The sequence below is a fragment of the Phocoena sinus genome, chromosome 1 (assembly GCF_008692025.1).
Source record: "Phocoena sinus isolate mPhoSin1 chromosome 1, mPhoSin1.pri, whole genome shotgun sequence".
NCBI lineage: Eukaryota > Metazoa > Chordata > Mammalia > Artiodactyla > Phocoenidae > Phocoena > Phocoena sinus.
Window position 1 is genome coordinate 13,305,574 of NC_045763.1, and position 20,636 is coordinate 13,326,209.

The 20,636-nt window shown below is 56.9% G+C and overlaps 1 protein-coding gene across 5 annotated transcripts in view; it reads left to right on the plus strand.

Moving 5' to 3' along the window:
* ARHGEF10L (Rho guanine nucleotide exchange factor 10 like) overlaps nucleotides 1-20,636 on the plus strand; it is a 145,486-nt gene that overhangs the window by 42,943 nt on the left and 81,907 nt on the right. For 4 of the 5 annotated variants that reach the window (XM_032622756.1, XM_032622764.1, XM_032622760.1 and 1 more), the window contains exons 5-7: nucleotides 12,019-12,110; nucleotides 13,865-13,948; nucleotides 17,921-18,093. In XM_032622756.1, coding sequence (XP_032478647.1) covers nucleotides 12,019-12,110; nucleotides 13,865-13,948; nucleotides 17,921-18,093 — 349 coding nt within the window. The remainder of the gene's footprint in view (nucleotides 1-12,018; nucleotides 12,111-13,864; nucleotides 13,949-17,920; nucleotides 18,094-20,636) is intronic. The other variant, XM_032622772.1, reaches the window with a different exon arrangement.

The following is a 20,636-nucleotide window of genomic DNA, read 5'->3' on the forward strand; positions in this document are numbered from 1 at the left end:
GTGCCCAGGGAACACTGACTGGAGCGGGGCTGGGGGGGCGGTCTTGGCTGAGCAAGGGAGCATAAATTCACCGGGGGAGAGAGAGGAGGTCTCCGCACGAGGAAGCCACTGAGCAGGGACGGGGGGCAGGGGGCTGGGAAACGGTGTGGGCAGCCAGTAAGTGCGCCCCTTCCGGGAGTCTGGCACTTGCTTTTCTCAGGCCACTGCCGCCTTCTCTCTGTGTGTCCTGGAGACCTGGTGACTGCGGCCAGACGCTGTGTCTGGCTGGCGCTGGTGCCCCGTGGAGGCCTTGTTGCAGTGGCCCCCAGAGCTGGTGCTACATACACTGCGTCAGAATCACTCAGTGTGGGCCACGCGTTTCTGGGAGAGGGGCCCGGCCTCTGCCTTTAACCCACCACCCGCCATTCCATAGCATGCCCACCTATCCTATACCTGGTCCTGGTGTTGGCCCAGCTCCCTTGAACACCATCTCCTGGAGGTTCAGATCCTCACTCAGCCCTTCACTAGCTGGGTGGCTTTGGGCTCTGTGAAGCTCTCTGAGCCCCAGTTTCTGCATCTGTAAGATGGACGTGTTCTCTGCCACTAAGCGTCGCGAGGAATAAGTGAGGCTGGTTGCTTCTGCTCCTGCCTCCTGACCAGTTTGGATGTTTCCAGTGCGATGGGGGCCGAAGGGGCGGAGACTGTGTGCCCAGTGCCTCTGACTCCTGGGCTGGGCCTGGGTTGCCAACAGGTGTGAATAAACATCACTTTGAGAGCCCTTGATGGGGCATTCATGGGCTGTGAGTCCCCTGCAGAATATTGACTGCAGCAATAAGGAGTCCCGAGAGACTTCCTTTCTCGCCCCCTTAATTTTACAGATGGAGAAACTGAGGGGTGGGGCTTTCCCACAGTCCCCCAGTGAGACGCTGGAGGCCTCCTGACTCTTTGTCCGTCAAGTGTCTCTGTGCTGCTCCCAGCTTTGTCCCCTCCCTTCCAGGTCTCCGTTTACTTAAGTTCCACCTCCTTCCCCGGATGGTGAATTTCCACTCTGGAGTCCTCTGGGAGAAGAGTCAATCCAGATCGCTTTCCTTCTCCTTGGTATCCAAGACAAAGGGAAAAAAAAATATCTTGATTTTCTTTCTTTCTTTTGTTTTTTTAAAAAAAATTTCCCCAAAGGTAGTCACTAAGCAGACATTGCTTTGAATAAGCAAATCTCCAAGCGGAGGACATTTCATCTCTTCTCACTGCATTTCTTTCACGGTCCCTCTGCCTGAAGGCTTGGAAATGGCCTTGGGCTTTGCCTCGCTGCCTACCTGGCCTCAAGAAAAGCAAGGGCTGCCTGACTCGAGGCTCCTGACAGCACAGTTAGAACCACTGCCCAGATCCGGGCAGCCTCAAAGTGACCTCACTCCCTCCCCAGCTCTCATCCACAGCTGGGGAGGGGAGTGGGTGGGAGCGCCGCGGCTAAAGTGAGGGCTGGAGTCCGGGTCTTCGAGGGCCTGGGAGCTCGGGCTCTGAGCCGCAGAGAGCTGGCTTCGAGTCTCACCTGTGTGTGTCATTGGACAAGTTAACATTTATTCGGTCCTGCATCACTGGTTACGAGGACAGCTGAGGCTGACGGGCAGTCCAGGTGACCTGGGCAGGGGCACCGGGTCCCTGTCTGGCTGTGAGGCCTGTGGACTTCCGGGTCCCTTCCCCTGGTAGGTGGGATTGCCCAGAGGAGGCAGCCAGGCTGTTATGGGGTAGGCAGAGTTGCTGGCTTTGCTGAGTGTGTGTGGCGCCGAGGCCCACGGGGTGATTTTAGGGTCGGGCCCCGCTGCTGCTCCAGAATCCCAAGGAGTGAGGGGGCCTGGGCTCTCGTCCGTCCTGCTGCCGGCAAAAGAACCTTCAGCCTGCTCGCCTAGCTACTGCCACTTTCTCTTTCCGAAACGGGACGTATTATCAGATAACAGCAACAACGACAACAGCAATAATAGCGAATGATAATAGTAATAACAGTGATTGTGTTTACTGTGTACCAGGCACCAAGCTAAATGCCCAGTCCCATCTCTTGTCTCTAGGAAGTGGACACTTCATTACCCATGTCACAGGTGGGAAATTGAGACTTGGGGAAGTTAGGTGGCCAGAGTTACACATAGATGGTACATGTTCATTCAACAGAGACTTAGAACCAGGGCCTCTCCGACCAGAGGCCAGGTGTTTGACCATCACCCGACCCTCCAGGGATGCGCTGGGGACTCAGGATCCAAGCTCAGGACTTCAGACTTCGGTTCATGCTGGGAGGGGTGGCTGGCTCCATAGGAATGATCCCCTTCGCTGTGTGTTTATTGGGGTAAGAACTTTGCCTCTTATGAGATCTAACTTTGCCTCTTGAGCTCTTGGGAGAGTAGTGTCCAAGCTGTTGCTGGAATGTTCCATAGACCCCACCTGGGGAGCCAAGCAGAGTGGCCTCGGCCCTGCCTGTGTGTGATTCTGGGTGGCGCCCCTTCCCTTGAGATGGGAGCAGGGTAAAAGCAGCCCCCTCCTCTCTTGCCCCACACAGAGGTCTTGTGATGGTAGAGGGGTGTGGAAGGGCGTCTCCACCTGCAGGACGGCTCCATGGGGCCAGGGATTTTTCTTGGCGGGGGAGGCGGGTATTTTGTTTGCTGCCATATCCTCCCGGCTTAGCATGGTGCCAGGCACAGGGCGAGTGCCGAAGGCCTCCCCGTTGAATGAACGATGGATTCCAATGGACAGAAGGAGGAGCCGGGTCTGAAAGGCGACTCTCTGTCTCCGTGAAAATGAAGAGAAAACAAACCGTGTGGAAACAGAATCTCTGACCCGGGGTTCTGACTCTGGCAGCCGACTGAGGCCAGGACAGAGGCCCGCGGGAAGGGAGGCCTCAAGCGGCTGAGTGGCTGATCCCGCCGATGCCACTCATGTCGGCTGCTGTTTCCTGAGTCACCGTCCGAGTTGAGTGCTTCCTGCACAAGATCTCATCTCCTAGGCAACGCAGCCCTAGGAGGCGGGGCTACTGATTATGCCCATTTTGCAGATGAGGAACTGAGGCTTAGAGTTGAAGTAGTTTACCCGAGATCTTGCAGGGCTGGTGAATGGCAGGGCTGCAGCTTGGCCCGTCTGACTCCACAGCCATCCATCCGCTGGAGCTCACAGGGTTGGCCTTTCTGGTGGACTTTGAAACCTGTGAACTCACAGCCACCCTGAGCACCCAGTAAGTACTTGCTGGGAAATGAGAGCGCGTAGGTCGCCCGCTCCCTGTGTTTTCCCGGACTCGGGCCGTGTCTCTCACCTCTGAGCGCGCCATGCCCTCTGGATTTGTTTGCTTTTCCTGGCCAGTTTCGCTGCCATCCCCACCGGCCCCACTGCAGCCTCAGCGTTTCCTGTTGGCTCCTGGCCCGGCTGCAGGGACCCTCAGTGGCTCCTGGGAGGTACTTGTCCTGCCCCTTCCTGGGCTTATCCAGGCAAGATGGACTGTGTTGCCCACTGGCCAGCATCTCTCACCCGGGCCTGGAGCCTGAGGGAAGCAGCCGGGCAGCTGGGAGAGCCAAGGAGACCCATCCTCCCTGGACGCATCAGGTGCCGAGAAGATCAGACCAGGCTTGGGGAAGCAGTGTTTGAACAGGATGGAAACAGGGCGCTGGAGGCCCTGCCTGCAGCCTGGCCTTGTGGCTTCTGAGGGCCGAGGGTCTGGGGAGCATGGGGGCTCTTGGGGGGCAGCTCGATGAGGCTGGAGTATCCCCTGGCCCCGGGAGGAAATGGAGGTGTCCCTGAAGGTTTGTGAGATGGCTGCAGACCCAGTCTGGAGTTGCTTGGCATCCCGAGCTCGCCCTTAACTTGCTGTTTCCCCAGACCCAGAGCATTCATAGCCTCCTGTGTCCTGTCCTGCGGGGTCTCCATGGGACCCGAGGACTGACAGAGGCAAGCTTCCCTCCCAGTGGAGTCCCTCATGGGAGGGTTATGGGGACACTTTTCCCATGAAAGACCTCTGTCTGGCCCCTTGCCAGTCCCTAATTTGGAAACGCTGCATTTTTGTTTTTCCCCTTTTCCACCCCTGGCTACAAGGGGTTTCCCTATAGGAGCTATGGTCTTTGGGTCATAGGAGCTATGAGTTTGAGTACAGTATGAAGGCCACACAGCCTCTGGCCTGAAAAAATTTACACAGGTTCGCATCCATTACATCGAGTCCCCCTTCAGGAATGTGTCACGTCCACCCCTGGATCCCTGCAGTGACCGGACTCTGCCTTATGCATCTTCCATCCCAGTGCCTGGCACAAAGAAGACATGGTACTAATAGGTTACGTGTACACGGACGTTACAGTTGATGTAGCCCTTTCCACACGCATCTCATTTTGATTTGCACAACTGTGGCAGGCAGATTAATGTCCCTCTCCAAGACTTCCATGTTCTAATTCCCAGAACCTGGGAATGTGCGACCTGGTACAGATGTGATGAAGTTAAGGGCCTTGAGATGGGGCCATGATGCTGGATTATCCAGGCGGGCCCAACGGAATCACAGGGATCCTTATAAGGGGGCCTGTGGAGTCAGAGAGGGATTGAGAGATGCTGTGCGGTTGGCTTTGAAGCTGGAGGAGGGGCCACGAGCCAAGGCTGCTTCCAGAGGCTGGAAAGAGGCAAGGGATCAGATTCTCCCTTAGAGCTGCCGGAAGGAGCACAGCTCTGCCAACACCTTGCTTTTACCCTAGTGAAACCCCTTGTGGATTTCGGAACTTTATGGCTGTAAGAGAATATACATCTGTGTTGTTTGAAGTTACTAAGGTTGTGGTAACTGTCACAGCAGCAGTAGGAGACTAACACAGCAGCCCTGGAGAGAGGGAATTCTTATGGGTCCCGTTGTGCAGGCCCAGAGAGGTGCAGTCACTGGTCCAAGGGAGCCGAGTGGCAGGTAGTGGCGCTTGGGTTCAAAGCCAGAGGGCCGGGGCTCTGTTTGCTCTTCCCCAGCAGCCCCCTGCCCACCCAGGCCAGCGTTCTGCTGGGAGTCCCCCTGCCTTCCCCTCTGTCCTCCATCCTCCACCTCTCTACTGAGTGCCTGCAATGTGCCAGGCGTTGCAGCGACCGAGGCAGACAGTCCCTGCCCTCGGGGGAGAGCGGACATTCTGTGCCTTGGTGTGTTTATGGGCTCTGTAGCCAGATAAAAATGGCCTGCCCGTCTTCTGCACTTATTATTCACCAAGCCCTGTTCTAAGAGCCTCTCCCGCCTCCAGTAATGCTCGTGACACTCACAGGTGGCTGCTGCTGTAATCCCCATTTTACAGGTGCAGAAGCAGGTGCAGAAGCAGGTGCAGAGGACACACGCTGTCAGCCTCCGGACACGGAGCTGAGATGAGGCAGAGCCACGGTTGAACCTGGTTGGCTTCCAGACCCAGTGTTCTAACCCCTGCCCTCCCCTGTCCCGCATAGATCTGGTTTGGACCTTGCCTGTCTTCCACATCAGCTCCACAACCGAGGACCCGTTCGTTGTCTGATCTGCTTAACCTTCCTTGTCGTCTCTGTAAAGTGGAGGGTAAATGAGATGTGAGGACCAGATTCTCCGTCAGCGAGCTGCCCTTAATGCTGTCCTCAAGGGGTGTGGGTCTGCTTGGAGCAGGACTCCAGGGCACAAGGGAGCCCGCGCTGGCCGATCTGTTGCTCAGCGTTGCCTGGGATGTGTTTTCCTTCTCCCTTTCTTTCTTTCCTTTTTTCTGATAGTCATGCATGTTTATTGTAGAAAAATTGGAAAGTACAGAAAATGATAGACTAAAAGCAACCTTTAATTCTATCACTGTGTGTTCCTACCCAGCTTCCTTGCTATAGAAGTGTACATATGTATATATATCAATATTTTATAGAACTGTGGTTTTATTGTACATGCTGTTTCCCAGCTCACCTTTTTTTTTTTTCCGTACGCGGGCCTCTCACTGTTGTGGCCTCTCCCGTTGCGGAGCACAGGCTCCGGACGCGCAGGCTCAGCGGCCATGGCTCACGGGCCCAGCCGCTCTGCGGCATGTGGGATCTTCCCGGACTGGGGCACGAACCCGTGTCCCCTGCATCGGCAGGCGGAGTCTCAACCAGTGCGCCACCAGGGAAGCCCCCCAGCTCACCTTTTGACCTAATTACATAGGGTGAGCATTTTCCCGTGGGAACTTCTGCAGTACCCCACAAGGCTCTTGATAAGTTATTGCTGGGGGTACAGTGCCTGTCCTGGGTCTGACTGCTGAGCCTGGGGCCCTCGAGATGACGGGAGGGAGGTGCGTGCACCACAGAGCAGAAGGCCAAGGTGGCGTCTGGGTTATTGTCTATGGCTGTGGGGAAAGATGGTTCCCCTGTGGCCTTGATGCTCGCTCCCCACTGAGGACTGTATTATAGATATCAAGTCAGGGTCCCCTCCTCCGACTTCCCTGGGGGCTCCTCCCCACTCTGCTCATTCAGTAAGTGGATTTGTGACCATGTGGGGGATGGCACAGGACAAACAGACTGGGGCCCAGAGCCATTCCATATGTGAGGGGTGGCCGGGCTCAGTGTGAAGAGGTGAGTGCATACAGGGACCCCGTTAGCTGGAGGAGGGGTGGAGGGGAAGGAGGGGGAAGGGAAACAGTGCACCGGGGGTATTTATCGTGGGCCAGACCCTCTGCTAAGAGTTTTACAAGCCTTTATTTACTCCTTCCTGGAACCCTAAGAGGGAAGTATTATTGCTCCATTTCACAGATATGGAAACTGAGGCACAGAGAGGTGCTATGTGCCTTATCTGTGTTATCTCATTTAATCCTCACAGCAGGAAGTAGAGTGATTATCCATCCCATCCCTCAGCAGCTCCAGGACGGTTAGCCACTGTCCTGGTCCACAGCCAAGTGGCAGAGCTGCGATCTTATCCCAGGTCTGTTGGCTCTGGAGCATATGTCTGTGCCCACCCTAAGCCCACGATTCCCCCGTTCTCAACCCTGGCTGCACATTGTAGCCAGCAGGGAGCTTTAAAAACACCAATGCTGGGCCCCTCCTGACGGATGGGTCAGAATCACTGGGGCAGGGGCTCTGGGTCTGTATCTCTGAGGAGCTTCCCAGGTGACTGCCGTGGGCAGCTGCTTTGAATCCTCCTACTAGGTGATCTTCAAGGATCTTCAAGGTCCTTCTGCCTTTTTTTTTTTTTTTTTTTGGCTGCACCGTGCGGCATGTGGAACTTCCCCGACCAGGGATCGAACCTGTGCTCCCTCAGTGGAAGCGCAGAGTCTTAACTACTGGACCGCCAAGAAAGTCCTTCTTTTTTTTTTTTTAAATCCTTATTAGAGTACAGTTGATTTATAATGTTGTGTTAGCTTCAGGTGTACAGCAAAGTGAATCAGTTACACATATACATATATCTACTCTTTTTAAGATTCTTTTCCCATATAGGTCATTACAGAGTATTGAGTAGAGTTCCCTGTGCTATACAGTAGGTCCTTGTTAAGTATCTATTTTATATATAGTAGTGTGTATATGTCAATCCCAGTCTCCCATTTTATCCCTCCCGCCTGCCCCCTTTCTGGCTTTAACATGCTATATGAACTAGAAAGTGGCCAGGGCTGAAAAGAAAACTGGCAGCAGGCTTAATCCGGGCTTGATGTTTTTGCCTTTCTTTTGTGTCTCTTGGATTTAGGGATAGTGGTAGTGGTGCTGCTGGGGAATTTCTTGAGGGGAGTGATGCTCTTGAGTCGGGCCATCCTGGGCAAGCCCTGCTGTCCCAGCCCTCGGTCTGCTGCAGACTGGGTTTTACTCAAGGCCTTATAAGGCTCATGTTATTTTGGTCCTTTCAATTCCCAAAGGTGGAATTCTTTCCTCTTTCATATTTTTCAAACCTTGTCCTGGAAAAGGCATCCAGAATACCGTGTGTGCGCACGTGTGAACACACACACACACACATACACACACACCCAGCCACCCAGCCAGCCAGGGATCCTCTGACCATACTGGTTTTGGGGGTCTTCTCTCTGATAACTCACACTGTGTAGCCTCTGGGAAGGGACCTTGTGGAATCTGCGGAGCAACCGGGCCCGCCATTCTGAGTGGGGCTTCTTGTCTTTAAAAGAGGCCGGGGGGCCGGGGCATCCATCATCACTGAGTGTCCTCGTGTGAAGGGGCTGACGGAATGGGGTGACCAGGCCAGAGCAGGTCCCTGCTGTCACAGGAAACTCACTCCCCTCTTGTCCCCGGCGTGTCCCTGGAGAGAGAGGAGGTGGGCTCAGAATGTGCCTCGAGCTCTGTGGTGGACTCCTGGTGTACTTGACCTCGGTCTGGTCGGTGAACACTGTCATGGGGGGGCCTCCTCTTCTTTGCCCAGCTTCTTGTTCTCTGTTCCTCTCCACGGACTTGGCTCCTTTTCTTGGCATTCGAGTGGCGGTGGCCTCACTTTGTAAGACGGTGTCATCTTAGTGGCTGGCCTTTCTTGCCTGTGCAAGCTGAGAGGCATTAGAAGTGCAGGAAGCTCAGATAAGGGCGAGATAATTGGCCTCTTATTGCTTTTTTATGGCTCTTTTATTATCTGAAACCTTTGGGGAGGCTCCAGGAGTGTTTGCTCACAAGGCGAATTAGATTTTCCAGCCAGGCAGCAGCTGGGAGAGGTTGCCCCTGGGTGGGCTCAGGGTGGGTCAGTGGCCTTGGCAGGCAGCTAGAAGGGCCGGGGAGGGAGGAGGCAGCCCCAGTCTCATTTCTTGCCATGCCCACTGCTTCCCTGGCCTGGGAGGCTCTTCCCCCTCCCGTTTGCCTGGGGAACACCTGCTCCCGTCTGAGGGCAGCAGAGCTGGTGTCAAGAGCAAGGCTTTGCAGGCAAAGTGCAACTCTGCCACTTGCTGGCCAGGTGATTTGGGGCAAGGTACTTGCCAATTCTGAACCTCACTTTCCTCATCTGTAAAATGGTCACAATGAGACACGCACTTGTCCTCAAGCACTCTGCCTAGGGCTGGGCGCAGAGAAGATACCAGCAAAGTGCAGGGCAGGGGTGCTGGTGGTCTCCAACTAAGCCTGAGAAGACCTGTCCATGCACGGACACTGGCCTCTTCCCTCCCTTGGGGCCCCTGGTGTCTCCGCTTGCCTCAGCCATTGAGGCACTCAGGGTGGGCATAAAGGTGACTGCTGTGCTGTGTGAGCCCTGCTCCCCCGCCCGGGACGCCAGGACTGCTCGGGGGCTGCTCAACAGAAGCACGGGCCCAGACTAGCTTCTCTAGTCGTGCCGGTGGCTTAGACCCACGCTGTCCTGTTCGGGGGCCACTAGCCACGTGTGGCTGTTCAAAATGAAATACAATGAAAAAATAAGTTCACTGTGTTTTGGTAACGTGCAAACCAGAGGCTCATATTTTCAGCCCCATCCTGGCTTACCCCCAAATGCCCATCCTGCCTCCATGTCACCTTTAGAGGTCACCCGGGACCTTCTGGGGTGTTCAGCCCTTGGAGCTGGTGTCACGATTTCTCCTCGACAGAGACTCGATCATGCATCTCTGACTATGCCAAGAGCTCTTTCTCTCTTTCCTTTGTTTTTTATTTTGTGGTACGCGGGCCTCTCACTGTTGTGGCCTCTCCTGTTGCGGAGCACAGGCTCCGGACGCGCAGGCCCAGTGGCCGTGGCTCACGGGCCCAGCCGCTCCGCGGCATGTGGGATCTTCCCGGACCGGGGCACGAACCCGTGTCCCCTGCATCGGCAGGCAGACTCTCAGCCACTGCGCCACCAGGGAAGCCCTCTCTTTCCTTTTTAAAAACACGGTTGGGAGAGTCGTCAAGCGAGGTGCAGTGATGTCGTGACACAGCGAGTCTGTGATGTCGGTGAATGTTTGAATGCGGGCTCCCTGCTCCCACATGGTCTGGTGGAAGGAGCAGACTCTGCAGGTGGGCTTCAGATCCCAGCTCCCTCTGACGAGCCGAGTGACTTCAGTAGAGTCAGTCATCAAGACTTCATGAGCCTTAGTTTCCCCATCTTAGAATGAGGACGACACTGCCTACCTCACGTGGGCTCTTGTGTTGTGAAATATGCAAATATAGGTAAAGTACAGCAAGCGGCACCTGGCGCGTTCTTCCAGGAGTCACCAGTTGTCACGGTTAACGTAGCAAAGCAAACTTTAAAACCAAATTCTGCCGAAGTCTCACGTCAGCTCCCGCTGGAATGATTCGGTTCTGTCTGAGCATTTCTGAGCAGCTGCACTCAGCACCTTGAAGCCGCCTCCAGGTTGAGAAGGTAATGACTCAGGGAAGCACTGTTAGGGATTGGGGCTCAGGTGGCTCCAGCCCAGCACCCGTCCTGGTCCAGACCAGCCCTGTCCCCTCTTGGCCTTAACTTCCCGCTGATGGAAAGCGTTACCCCAGGACTAAAACGCGCCCCTCCCCGCCAGGCGACACTGCTGACTTCTGGCAGTAAAACCGGAGCTGAGTCTTGCTTCTCCAATAGTGCTGGTGGCTTCAGCCTGCGTTTTCCTGTTCGGGGGTCGCTTGCCACATGTGGCTATTTAAAATTAAATGACCTAAAACGAAAAGTTAAGTTCCATTAGCCACCTTCCAAGTGCCCCGTAGCCACGCGTGGCTCACTGGACAGCACAGACGTGGCATGTTGCCACCGTCACAGCCGTCCTTGCTCTGTTACCTGAGACACATCTTGAGAGCCCAGCTTAGGGGCCCAGCAGGCTGGCTTCACCGTCCGGCTCTGCCACTCACAGGCCGGTGACCTTGAGCAGGTTCCTCTGCCCGCCACCTGCCGGAGTGGGAAGGATGCCAGGATCTACCTGTCAGTGCTACTGGGAAGGCGAGGCCAAGGGCCTGCTCACAGGAGGTGTTCCACACTTCACTCTCCTCCCTCCCCTCTCCCTGCACTTCCGGTTGTCATCTCCCCCTTCCCTCCCCCTCCCTCTCCTCCTCCTCTGTTAAGGGCTTGCGTGCTGGCAAGTTCAAGTCAATTCTTCATAACAGTGGCAGCTGCCTTGGACAGTAGAAGGCGTCTACCCTCTGGGTTGCCAGATGTGGCTTTTTTTTTGAGCATGGGCTTAAAAAAACAACAAAAACCTTTCACTTTGGGATAGTTTTAGATTTACAGGGACGTTGTAAAGGTAGCACATAGAGTTCCATATACCACCTCATCCTGTTCTCCCCATTGTTAGCATCTTACACGACCATGGGATATTTATCAAAACTAAGAAACCGGTGTCGGTACGTTACCGTTCTCTGAACTCCTGACTTTATCTGCATTTCATCAGTTTTTCTGCTTATGTTCCTTTTCTGTCCCGGGATCCCATCCAGGACCCACGTGGCATTCAGTTGTCATTTACACTGCTCTGCTCTGTGACAGTTCCTCAGTTTTGTTTTTCATGATCATTGAGAAGTAGTGGGCAGGTGTTTTATAGCATGTTCCCCCATCTGGGTTTGTTTGGTGTTTCTCTCATGATTCGCCTGGGGTTATGGACTTGGGGTAAGAATCCCACAGAGGTGAGCACCCTTCTCATCACGTTGTATCTGGAGTCCGTGATGCCCGAGTGATGGCACTGGGGGTGCTCACTTGACCGCTTGGTTAAGGTGGTGTCTGCTGTTTCTCCACTGCTTTCCCTTTGCTTCTCTGCTCCTGGGAAGCGTGTCTCTGGTCCAGCCCATCCTCAAGTGTGTGTGGGAATTAAGCCCCGCCTTCTGTGCATGGTCTTGTGAAGCTTTGCAGGTCCTTGTCTCTCAGACGCAAGGCCCCCCAGTCCTCTCCTCCATTTTGCATGTGGAGACTGGGGAGATGGAGATTCCCACTGAGTCTGCCCTGGAGGAGGAGAGACAGGGTGCCCTGGCCTGAAGAACATCTGATCCCTATCACTTATCACCGTGAATACGTTTGACCTTTATGCTCTTGTAAAGCAGCAGGTCGGCCTTACGGTGCCTTCTAAAGGTGAGGAAACCAAGAGGGGACGGGGCTTGTCCAAGGCCAACCCAGCTGTGGCCTCCCCAGCTCGGCCTTGGGGTCAAGTGGCCCTGTCACCTGGTGAGGGGCTGTCTGACGCTTCAAGGAACCAGCTGTCCCATCCTCCTGACTCACTGGCCCTGCTTCTCCGCCCGCAGGGAGCCGGCCGTGGTGAGCAATGGGGATGCCGTGGACACAGCTTTCTCTGGGGTCCGGCGCTCCAGCTGGAGACGGAAGAGCTCCCGTCGCAGTAAGTCCCCCGCACCCCCCCCCCCCACCGCCCGCCCCCCAGGTCTCAGCCCCAGGAGGTTGGTGTCAGGATAGCCTCCCCTTCTCTAGGCTGAGAGAGCTGATGTGGGCTCGTGCGAGCCGAGGGGTTGTCCTTGCTGCATGGCTGCTGTGGGCTTGGTGGCAGCTCTGAGGTGGACTGGCCACTGCCCACCCTTGAGAGTTGCCCCCCTTTGCCACCTGATGTGAGTCGTGATCCAGGAGTAGATCACACATTCAGCTGCTCATCTGTCCCCCCAGTACTTCCAAAGCTCCTACAGCGGGCCAGGGTGATCTGGGTGGTGGGTGTACACTGGTGACCAAGACGAGGCCCCTCTGGCAGCAGAACCAGACACGTAGGCGGGCGGTTACCATGCAGAGAGCGGGCGCCAGGATGGGGAGGTGGGGTTGGGAGAGCCACGAGTCCTGAGGTAGAGAGTGAAACAGCAGGGCTCCGGGCACGAGTGTCTAGGCTGAGAGGGCAACCTGTGCTGGAGCCCAAGGGCGAGGGGATGCCTGGCACCTCGGAAGCAGTGAGCCGTGGTGTGGTGGAGGGGCGGGTCTAAGGGGTGAGCAGGGCCAGGTGAGGCTGCCATCTCCCCAGTTCCTCCCAGAGTGTGTGTGGGGTGCCCCCGGAGGCCGTGCTTTCCCAAAAGTGACAGTGAGCCATAAGAGGCCAAGGGGAAGCCATGAGACCACGTCTGCACTTCAGTCCCATCACTGATGCTCCGAGACAAGGTGGTGGGCTGGAGGCTGTCCAGGGGAGGGAGGCTGATGGCTGGAGCCAGGGACCTGGAGAGAGGTGGGCAGGTCTGAGCCATGTGGGAGGCAGAATCTGTGTCGGTGGGGAGGGGGCGGTGAGGCTCCTATAGGGCTCTGGGGGCCCTGGGACCGCAGGGAGCAACGCAGTTAGGAACGGGGACTTCAGAGTCCATCTGGTCCTCTGTCTTCCTGGAAGGCCTGTGGGGTGAGGACAGGCTACCATCAGGGGTGGGGCCTGGTTTCCCAAACCCTCGCTCTGCGGGGGCCACGTGCCCCTAGAGAGGGCAGAGATTGGGCACACAGTTATGGGGGGAGACCTCTTTAAATATTCCAGCTCTGGAGCTGCTAACATGGGCAGGATGTGCTCTCTGCCCCGCTCATAGCACACCCGGCAAAATGTTAGGGGAGTGATGTGCTCATTTGCAGAACTTTTTACCAATCGGGGCCCCGCTGGCTGAGTTTTGGGGGACTCTCCTTAACCCCACTCCCCAAATCCATTCCCCCACTCCCTGCCGTGTCCTGTGCTCATTAGATATGGCTGCCTTGCCCTCCCCCGCCTCTGGGTGGGGGGTGACTCCTTTTGGGGTAGTCCTGGGGGCCTGGGCGGCTGAAGAGGCTTCCGGGCCCTGGGGCACAGGTGCTGGGTTTGCTTCATGCTCCCTGTAGGTGCCATCAGGCAGAGGGGCAGGCCTGCAGGTGTCGGGGCGGCAGGGGGCATGTGCCGCAGTCACTGGGAGGGCGCCTTGGAGGGGCTGGGGAGCGGGAAGAGGCAGCGGAAGCTGCGTCCTCTTAGAGCAGTGGCAGGCTAGGGCTCCCCAGGGGCTGGGCTGCAGGATGCTGGCCCAGATGAGCCGTGGGGGTGCGGGCGGGCGGGCGGCCGAAGCTGCCAGCTGGTGCAGTCCTGCTGTCAGTCTGGCAGCCGCCCTGGGCCACCACAGCCTCCTTCGTGCTCTTTTCCTCTCCCTTCTCTCCCAGTCGACCGGTTTACTTTCCCCGCCCTGGAAGAAGATGTGATTTACGACGACGTCCCCTGCGAGAACCTGGACGCCCATCAACCCGGTAAAGCCTCTTTCAGGCGTCCCGCTTCTCTCCGGACAGAGGAGGGGTGGGAGGGATGGCGGGAGGGCGGGGCATGGGGAGGGTCTGTCCTTCCACTTCCTCCCCGGCCCCCACCCAGTCCATGGCCCCTCCTTCTTGCTTTCAAAAACCACGGCCGTCTTCCCGGGAGAGTCAGGAGATGGCTGAGGGCGTGGCCAGGCTGGGACTAGGGCGGGGTTAGGGCTTCATGGGGAGGGGTTAGGGCTTCATGGGGAGGAGTTAACGCTTCAAGCGCAGGGATTAGGGCTTCAGGGGCAGGGACTTGCTGGGCTGTGGGTCCCCAGGCAAACCACTCACTTTTCCAAGCCTCCATTCCTCCTGAAAATGGGTCAATAGTCCAGACTTGCTGAGTGGTGAAGCAGAGAAAGCCTGGGAAAGCCTGGGCCCTGCCGGGGAGATTGGGGCCGCAGAGGAGAAACAGGGTGGAGGAGGGTGAGTGCTGCCGGAACTGGGCCCACATACTCACCTAGCTGGAAGGAGGACTACCCAGGGACGAGGGATATTTAATATCCGTTCACAGTAAGAGCCGTCTTTGCTTAAACACGTTTTGCCAGCTGCTCTTCATGGTTTGTCTCCTGTAATCTGCTTTGAAACTTTGACTTAGGGTATTACTTCCTTATTCTTCAGAGGGGGAAACTGTAGAGGCAGAGCTGGGATTCGAACCTGGGTCATTCTGACTCCAAGTCCAGTGCTCTGCGCCCCCCCCAAAAGGACTTGGGTGGCATTTTATGAAAGATGAAACGCATTTGCTTCCCCTATTCAGTCAACCCTGTGAGGTTGGTAGGGCAGGGCCTATGGCTCCAGTTGACAGTCACATCAGAGAGGTTAAGCCACCAGCCCCAGATCACACAGCCAGAATTTGAATAGACATCTGCTGGACTCTGCTTTTTCTACAACACTGTTCTTCTGCCTGTCTTCAGGGGCTCCCCATCTAGTGGGGGAAACAGCCCCTGCATTTGTGGAGCTCCTGGTCTGACAGGGGCGACCGTAACCATCCTGGGGCAGCATATAGTCCAACGGGAGAGACAACATGATGAGGCCTGACGTTCCCCGGGGGCACACTCCTGATACCTGTCCCAGGAGCAGGGCGGGTGGGCCCATGATCCACCCATCTATCTAACAAGCCCTGGAGGAGCCTGGAACCCATTTCTGCTTGTAGCTCATGTGAATCTGGGAGAGTGGGAAAGGGTGGCTGGATGAAGGTCCCAGAGCCAGGAGATCGGAGTGGCCTGAGGCCATTATTTGACCGCTTTGGGCTGTTCTCCCTCCTGAATCCAATGAAGCCACTAATCACTTGGTCACAGTCTTCACTGGGCAGCCTCGAGTCCCCAGGGTGTGGGGATATGGCATGTCCTGTGGTTTACCCTGAGGTGGGCAAGAGCAGGTAGTCTGGGAGCCAGTTGAGCCTGCCGACTGAGGACCAGGACTCCTGCCCTGAGACCCCCACTCTCTCTCGGGGCTGTGGGAGGGTTGAGTCGGTGAGGCCGGGCCCAGCCCTCAGCAGGTGCACCCCACAAGGAGCGCTGTGAACATCACACCTGCCAGGGCCCCGCACTGACCCACACGGCCTGTGGGCTCAGCCGGCGCTCAGTGTGGAGGTTGTCCACTGAGGTGCAGGCCGCACAGGCCAGTGGACCCACACAGCCTCGGGCTTTCATCCCGGCTCTGCCATTAATTAGGGCACAGCGCTCTGTGCTCTGGGCCTTGGCTTCTTCGTATGAAATCAGAATATCGTCCTGACCTCACAGGACTTTGGGGAGGGTCACGCCGCAGAACTTCTGGTTAAATCTCTCTGGCCTCAGTCGATGCATCTGTAAAACTGGGCAATGCTAGCTTCCTCCTTGGGTTGTGGGGAGGATGCCGTGAGATAGTTGATGTAGAGCACTGAGTGGGTGGTGGTAAGTGCTTTGAAAGGGGAGCCATGTTCCTGAGCATTAGTGAAGACCGTGGCCCCAGGAGACGGGGGGAGGGGGGGCAGTGGGGACCAGGCCACTGTTAGGTCTCTGAAGACTTAGGAATCTGGTGATGCTGTCTCCACTGGAGAGAGTATTTCTGGACGAGCCCAGGGGGTCATCAGCACGGTGGTGCCTCTGTGGAAGGCAGCACGGTGAGTGGATGGAGCCCCCTCCCCGCTCACTGCCTGACTTCGGGCAAGCACACGTCTTCCCTGGGCCCCGTTTTCTCATCTGTCTGATGGGAGGCGGTGATAGTTTCCGGCCCCACAGGGCTGCTGGGAGAATCTGGCATGTAGATTAGGTGGGCGGGGCCAGACGTTAGGGGAAGTAGATGTCACGTGGTTCTTCCCCTGGGGCAGCCCCAAGAACTGGGCTCTGCCCCTTGACTCACGGGTTGTGGGGCCTCCACTGCAGTAATAGGACAGTCAGCCCAGCCTTGTGAAGGTCACAGCCTGGTCACCAGCTGCTCTACTCCCTGCAGATGTTAGTCACTATCATCTTTTGCTGAAAAATAACCCCATGCTTCCTCCTGATCCTGGGACCTGAGTCTCCAGCTAAGCCCCAGTGTGTCTGTTTTGCTCTTTGGCTGAAAATCTTCCCCGACCCCTCACCCGCCCGGCTTTACCGTGCGGGGGAGGTGGAGGCTTGGGGTCAGTGTGGAGACCTTCAAGCCCACCCAGAGCCCCCGCGAGTAAGGATCAGCTGCTCTTTGGTGAGCGCCTGCCATGTGCCAGGCTCTTGGCTAAGAGCTTTCTGTGAAATATTATATTTACTCCACCTTTCAGCTTATTATCCCCATTTTGTAGAGAGGGCTCCAATAACCAAAGTTCTCTGCTCTTTAGAATGCGTGGTTTCTGAGCAGATTTTTTTTTTTTTAAACGCTTCTCAGTGCCATATTTTGTCTGTGTTAATGAAAAGCATTTTCACCTTCGTGCACTTTTTTGGAGTCTGCCCTTACTTTTGTGAGGCCTGCAGTTCAGTTATTCTCCAGGTAACAGCCCAGGAAGTGAAGCTCAGAGGTGAAGGTGAGGCCGAGAGCTCCCAGAGGTAGAGCTGGGGCCAGGGCTGGGACCCTGTGTTCTTGGCCCGGGAAACTGGCTTTCCCACCTCAGTCTAGAAACAGCATCTCAAACCCGAGTTGACAGGGACCCCCAAGAGTGCCCGGCCCTGGTGGCACCTGTCCCTCCAGGCCAGTGGACTGTCAGGTCTCTGTCCCCCAGTTTCCCGTTCAAGGCATTTCCTGTGGGACCGGGGAAGAAAAGGGAACATTCCTGGACGCTGGGCCAGGCGCGCCCCCTACTGGACCATCCTGGACCCTCACGGGGAACTCAGATTTGGGGTGAGGGATCTGAGTCATTCAATGCCCCGGACCATCTTCATTTTCCCCCCTAGCATGCTGAGGCCAGAGCTGAGGGCCTGAGTCAGGGCTTGGTCTTAGGGCTTCTCTTTTCCTCTAAAAAATGCCACAGAAGGGCTTCCCCGGTGGCGCAGTGGTTGAGAGTCCACCTGCCGATGCAGGGGACACGGGTTCGTGACCCGGTCCGGGAAGATCCCACATGCCGCGGAGCGGCTGGGCCCGTGAGCCATGGCCGCTGAGCCTGCACGTCCGGAGCCTGTGCTCTGCAACGGGAGAGGCCGCAACAGTGAGAGGCCCGCGTACCGCAAAAATAAAATAAAATAAAATAAAAAGCCACAGAAGCCCCAAATGAGCATTCTGATCCTGGCAAGGTGATGTGGATGGGGAAGTTTTGAGCCGGTTGTGTGCCAGGCACATTTCTTATGCTTCTCTGCATTTTTCACATCCTCCTCACTCTGCGGGGTGGATGTCGTGTTCTCACTGCCTCCTGCTTTATGGACCAGGAAGTGGAGCTGAAGGTCCACCTTGACCCACGCCCCCACCTGCCCGCCTGGGTTCAGAAATTGGGGCTGGTGGGCTTGGCCTCAGGGCCTCAGCTCACCAGCCCTGTCTCTTGGCCAGCAGGGGCAGAGAGGAAGCTGCTCTACGAGGATGTGCGCCGGGACGGGGCACCCCGGGAGACGGAGGACCTAGGCTGGAGTTCCAGTGAGTTTGAGAGCTACAGCGAGGACTCCGGGGAGGAGGCCAAGCCGGAGGCGGAACCCGCCAAGCACCGAGTGTCCTTCCAGCCCAAGGTGAGGGGGAAGGCGTCTCTCGCCCCAGCCAAGGCACCTGCGAGTGGGGTGGTGAGGGCCAGGCCTGAGACTCGTACCTAAACCTCAGTGATTCCCAGGGATGTATGGTGAGAGAGGGAGAAGTGGCCCATGTAATCCCGAGACAGGAAGTGACCCACCCGCATTGCTGATTGGCCGTGGAGAGCCCTAAACCTAGGATGGGCGTGGTTAGTGTCTGGCACAGGTGTTGCCCCTGCTCCAGGCCTGTGGCAGACCCGGCAATTGATGACGATGCTCACCGGCTCAGATCTGGCTTCAGAGTCCTCGTGAACACAGTGCTTGGGCGGCCTAACTAAGTGACTACAGTGGACACGTGGATCAAGTCAGCTTGATCTCCCTGCCTCACAGCAGGCTTCTCAGATCGATCCGAGACCCCCACAACCCTCTGCTCTGGGGAGGTGAGCAAGCGGGCTAAGTCAGAGGCGCCCGGGAGGCTTCCTTCCAGAGCCTTTCAAGGGGCCATCCATGCGTTGATTGCTTCCAGTGTTTCTGCCTGGAACAGAGTTCACTCTGCTGATTTCACGGAAGGAGCCACGGACGCCAAGAGGAGGATGGATTGTTTGGTTCCTCCTTTGCTGTGACAGCCTTGCCTGTCCCATGTGTTCTCTAGAAGCCACCAGAAGGCAGGTTCTATCCATGCCGAGATTTGGGATTGAATGGGAGCAGCCTCTTAGAGACGGGCCCTGCCCGACCAGAGGTGACTGGGTCTCTGTAAGGGTCCTTTTGAAAAGACACAGGCAGGCAAGTGGGCTCAACCTGTCAGCGACTCCTGCCTGCAGGTGGGGCAGGGACCAGGCAGGGGCCCCAGGCCCAGGCTGGATTACAGGGGCCTCCAACTCCCAAGTTTTTCTGAGTGCCTCCTGCCCCTTTCTGAGTTTGGGGATCCCTTCTGGGAGAGGGGCACAGGCCAGAGCAGCGCCTACGCCTAAGAGTCTTCAGACAGACTTTACTCAGATGAAGAGGGCTCCCTAAGTCCTCAGGAAGCCTGGGGGCTGAGCAGGTCTCTCCTGAACCCCTGCTCTCCTCTCGGCTGGGACCCCATGGGCGGCGCCACGGAAAACAGCCTTGACCTCCTGCTAGCAAAAAAAGTTAAGCATCTCTGACACCTACTCTGTGCCCAGTCCACATGTTAGGGTGTGGGTTGGGGTATAGGGAGACTGGAAGACCCAGCCCAGGCTTGGGGAACCTTTGGTCTAGGAGGAGACACCAAATATGAAACGCTTTGTCAGAAATGAAGAAAACGTGTCTTTCTGTGAACACGAGCCCGTGTACGTATGGCTGCCTGCCCAACACAGGTGGGATTTGATGGGCCTAATCACAGGAGGCTTCCTTCCAAGAGAGGCGGGTTGGGAGCTGGGGTGCAGAAGCCAGAGGAGATGGGAAAGGTGTCCCCAGTTGGAGGAATGACCCAGGCAAAAGCCCAGGAATAGGCCTCTTCCTGCTTCTGTCCTTAGAAGGGACAGCATGCTCTAGTTTAGGGGAGAGAGGGGGCTTTGGTTATGAAGGCACCACACGCCCTGGGTAGCCTCTGCATAGCGGGGGCGGGACTCGTGTGTCCCAGCCCTCCTCTGGAGGGTGTGAGCAGGTGGGACTCCAGGCCTGGGCCAGCCCTTGTTCTCAGCCTCTGACTATCCCGCCTAATCTCCCACGGCCACTTCCCCAGCCCCGTGCCTTCTTGCTGGGGACCAAGAGGGAACCGTCAGCACCTCTCAGGGCAGGACGCGTGGGGATGCTGAGTTTGGGCTCTCCCATGGTGGTCCTCAGACTTGCACAGGCATCAGGATCACGTGGGTAGTTGGTTGAAATAGCAGATGTCGTGGCCTCGCTCCCAGGTTCAGGGTTTGGGTGGGGCCTGGCAATCTGCTTTTTAACAGCGCTCTGTCCTCTGGGGATGCAAGGGCCCCACAGAGCACTCTGAGAAAGGCTGGGCGGGCCCTCACCTTGGCCTGGCCCCAGGGGTGGGGGTCTCTGGGGGCTGCCCCTGGGCTTGTGTCCCGCACACCCTCAAGCTGGGGGCTTGGGTCTCTTCCTCAGCAGGCAGACGACGTGCAGAGTTCTTGGAATTTCTGACCATGAGGACTTTTCTCCGGCCATGGGCCCAGGCCCGCCTGTTCCCTGAACAGCAGGCCCCCAGGGATTGTAGGGGGGTATTTCTTCTGACACCCACCTCTGCCTGGGAACTGCCCCACCACAGCCCCACCTGCAGGGCTTTGCCCTCCTGAGCTGCTTGGGGTGCATCTGCTCCTATGCGTTGTGCTGCAGCCGCTGCGTGTTTCCGGTGCCGCCGCCGCCTGCCTGTATGTAGTCTGTGCTGTGGCGTGTCCGGCAGCAGAGATCTGGGCAGAGTCGGGTCCTGTCCTTAGAGTCTAACAGGAGCCTGGTACCCTGTGCAGTTGCAAAAGAACTCGTGCAGCCCCTCCTGCAGGTGTCTGGCCAAGCCAGCCCTCAGTGGGCCGATTTTTGCCAAAGAAAATGACCGAGGCTCTGCAGGGGGACCTCCTTAG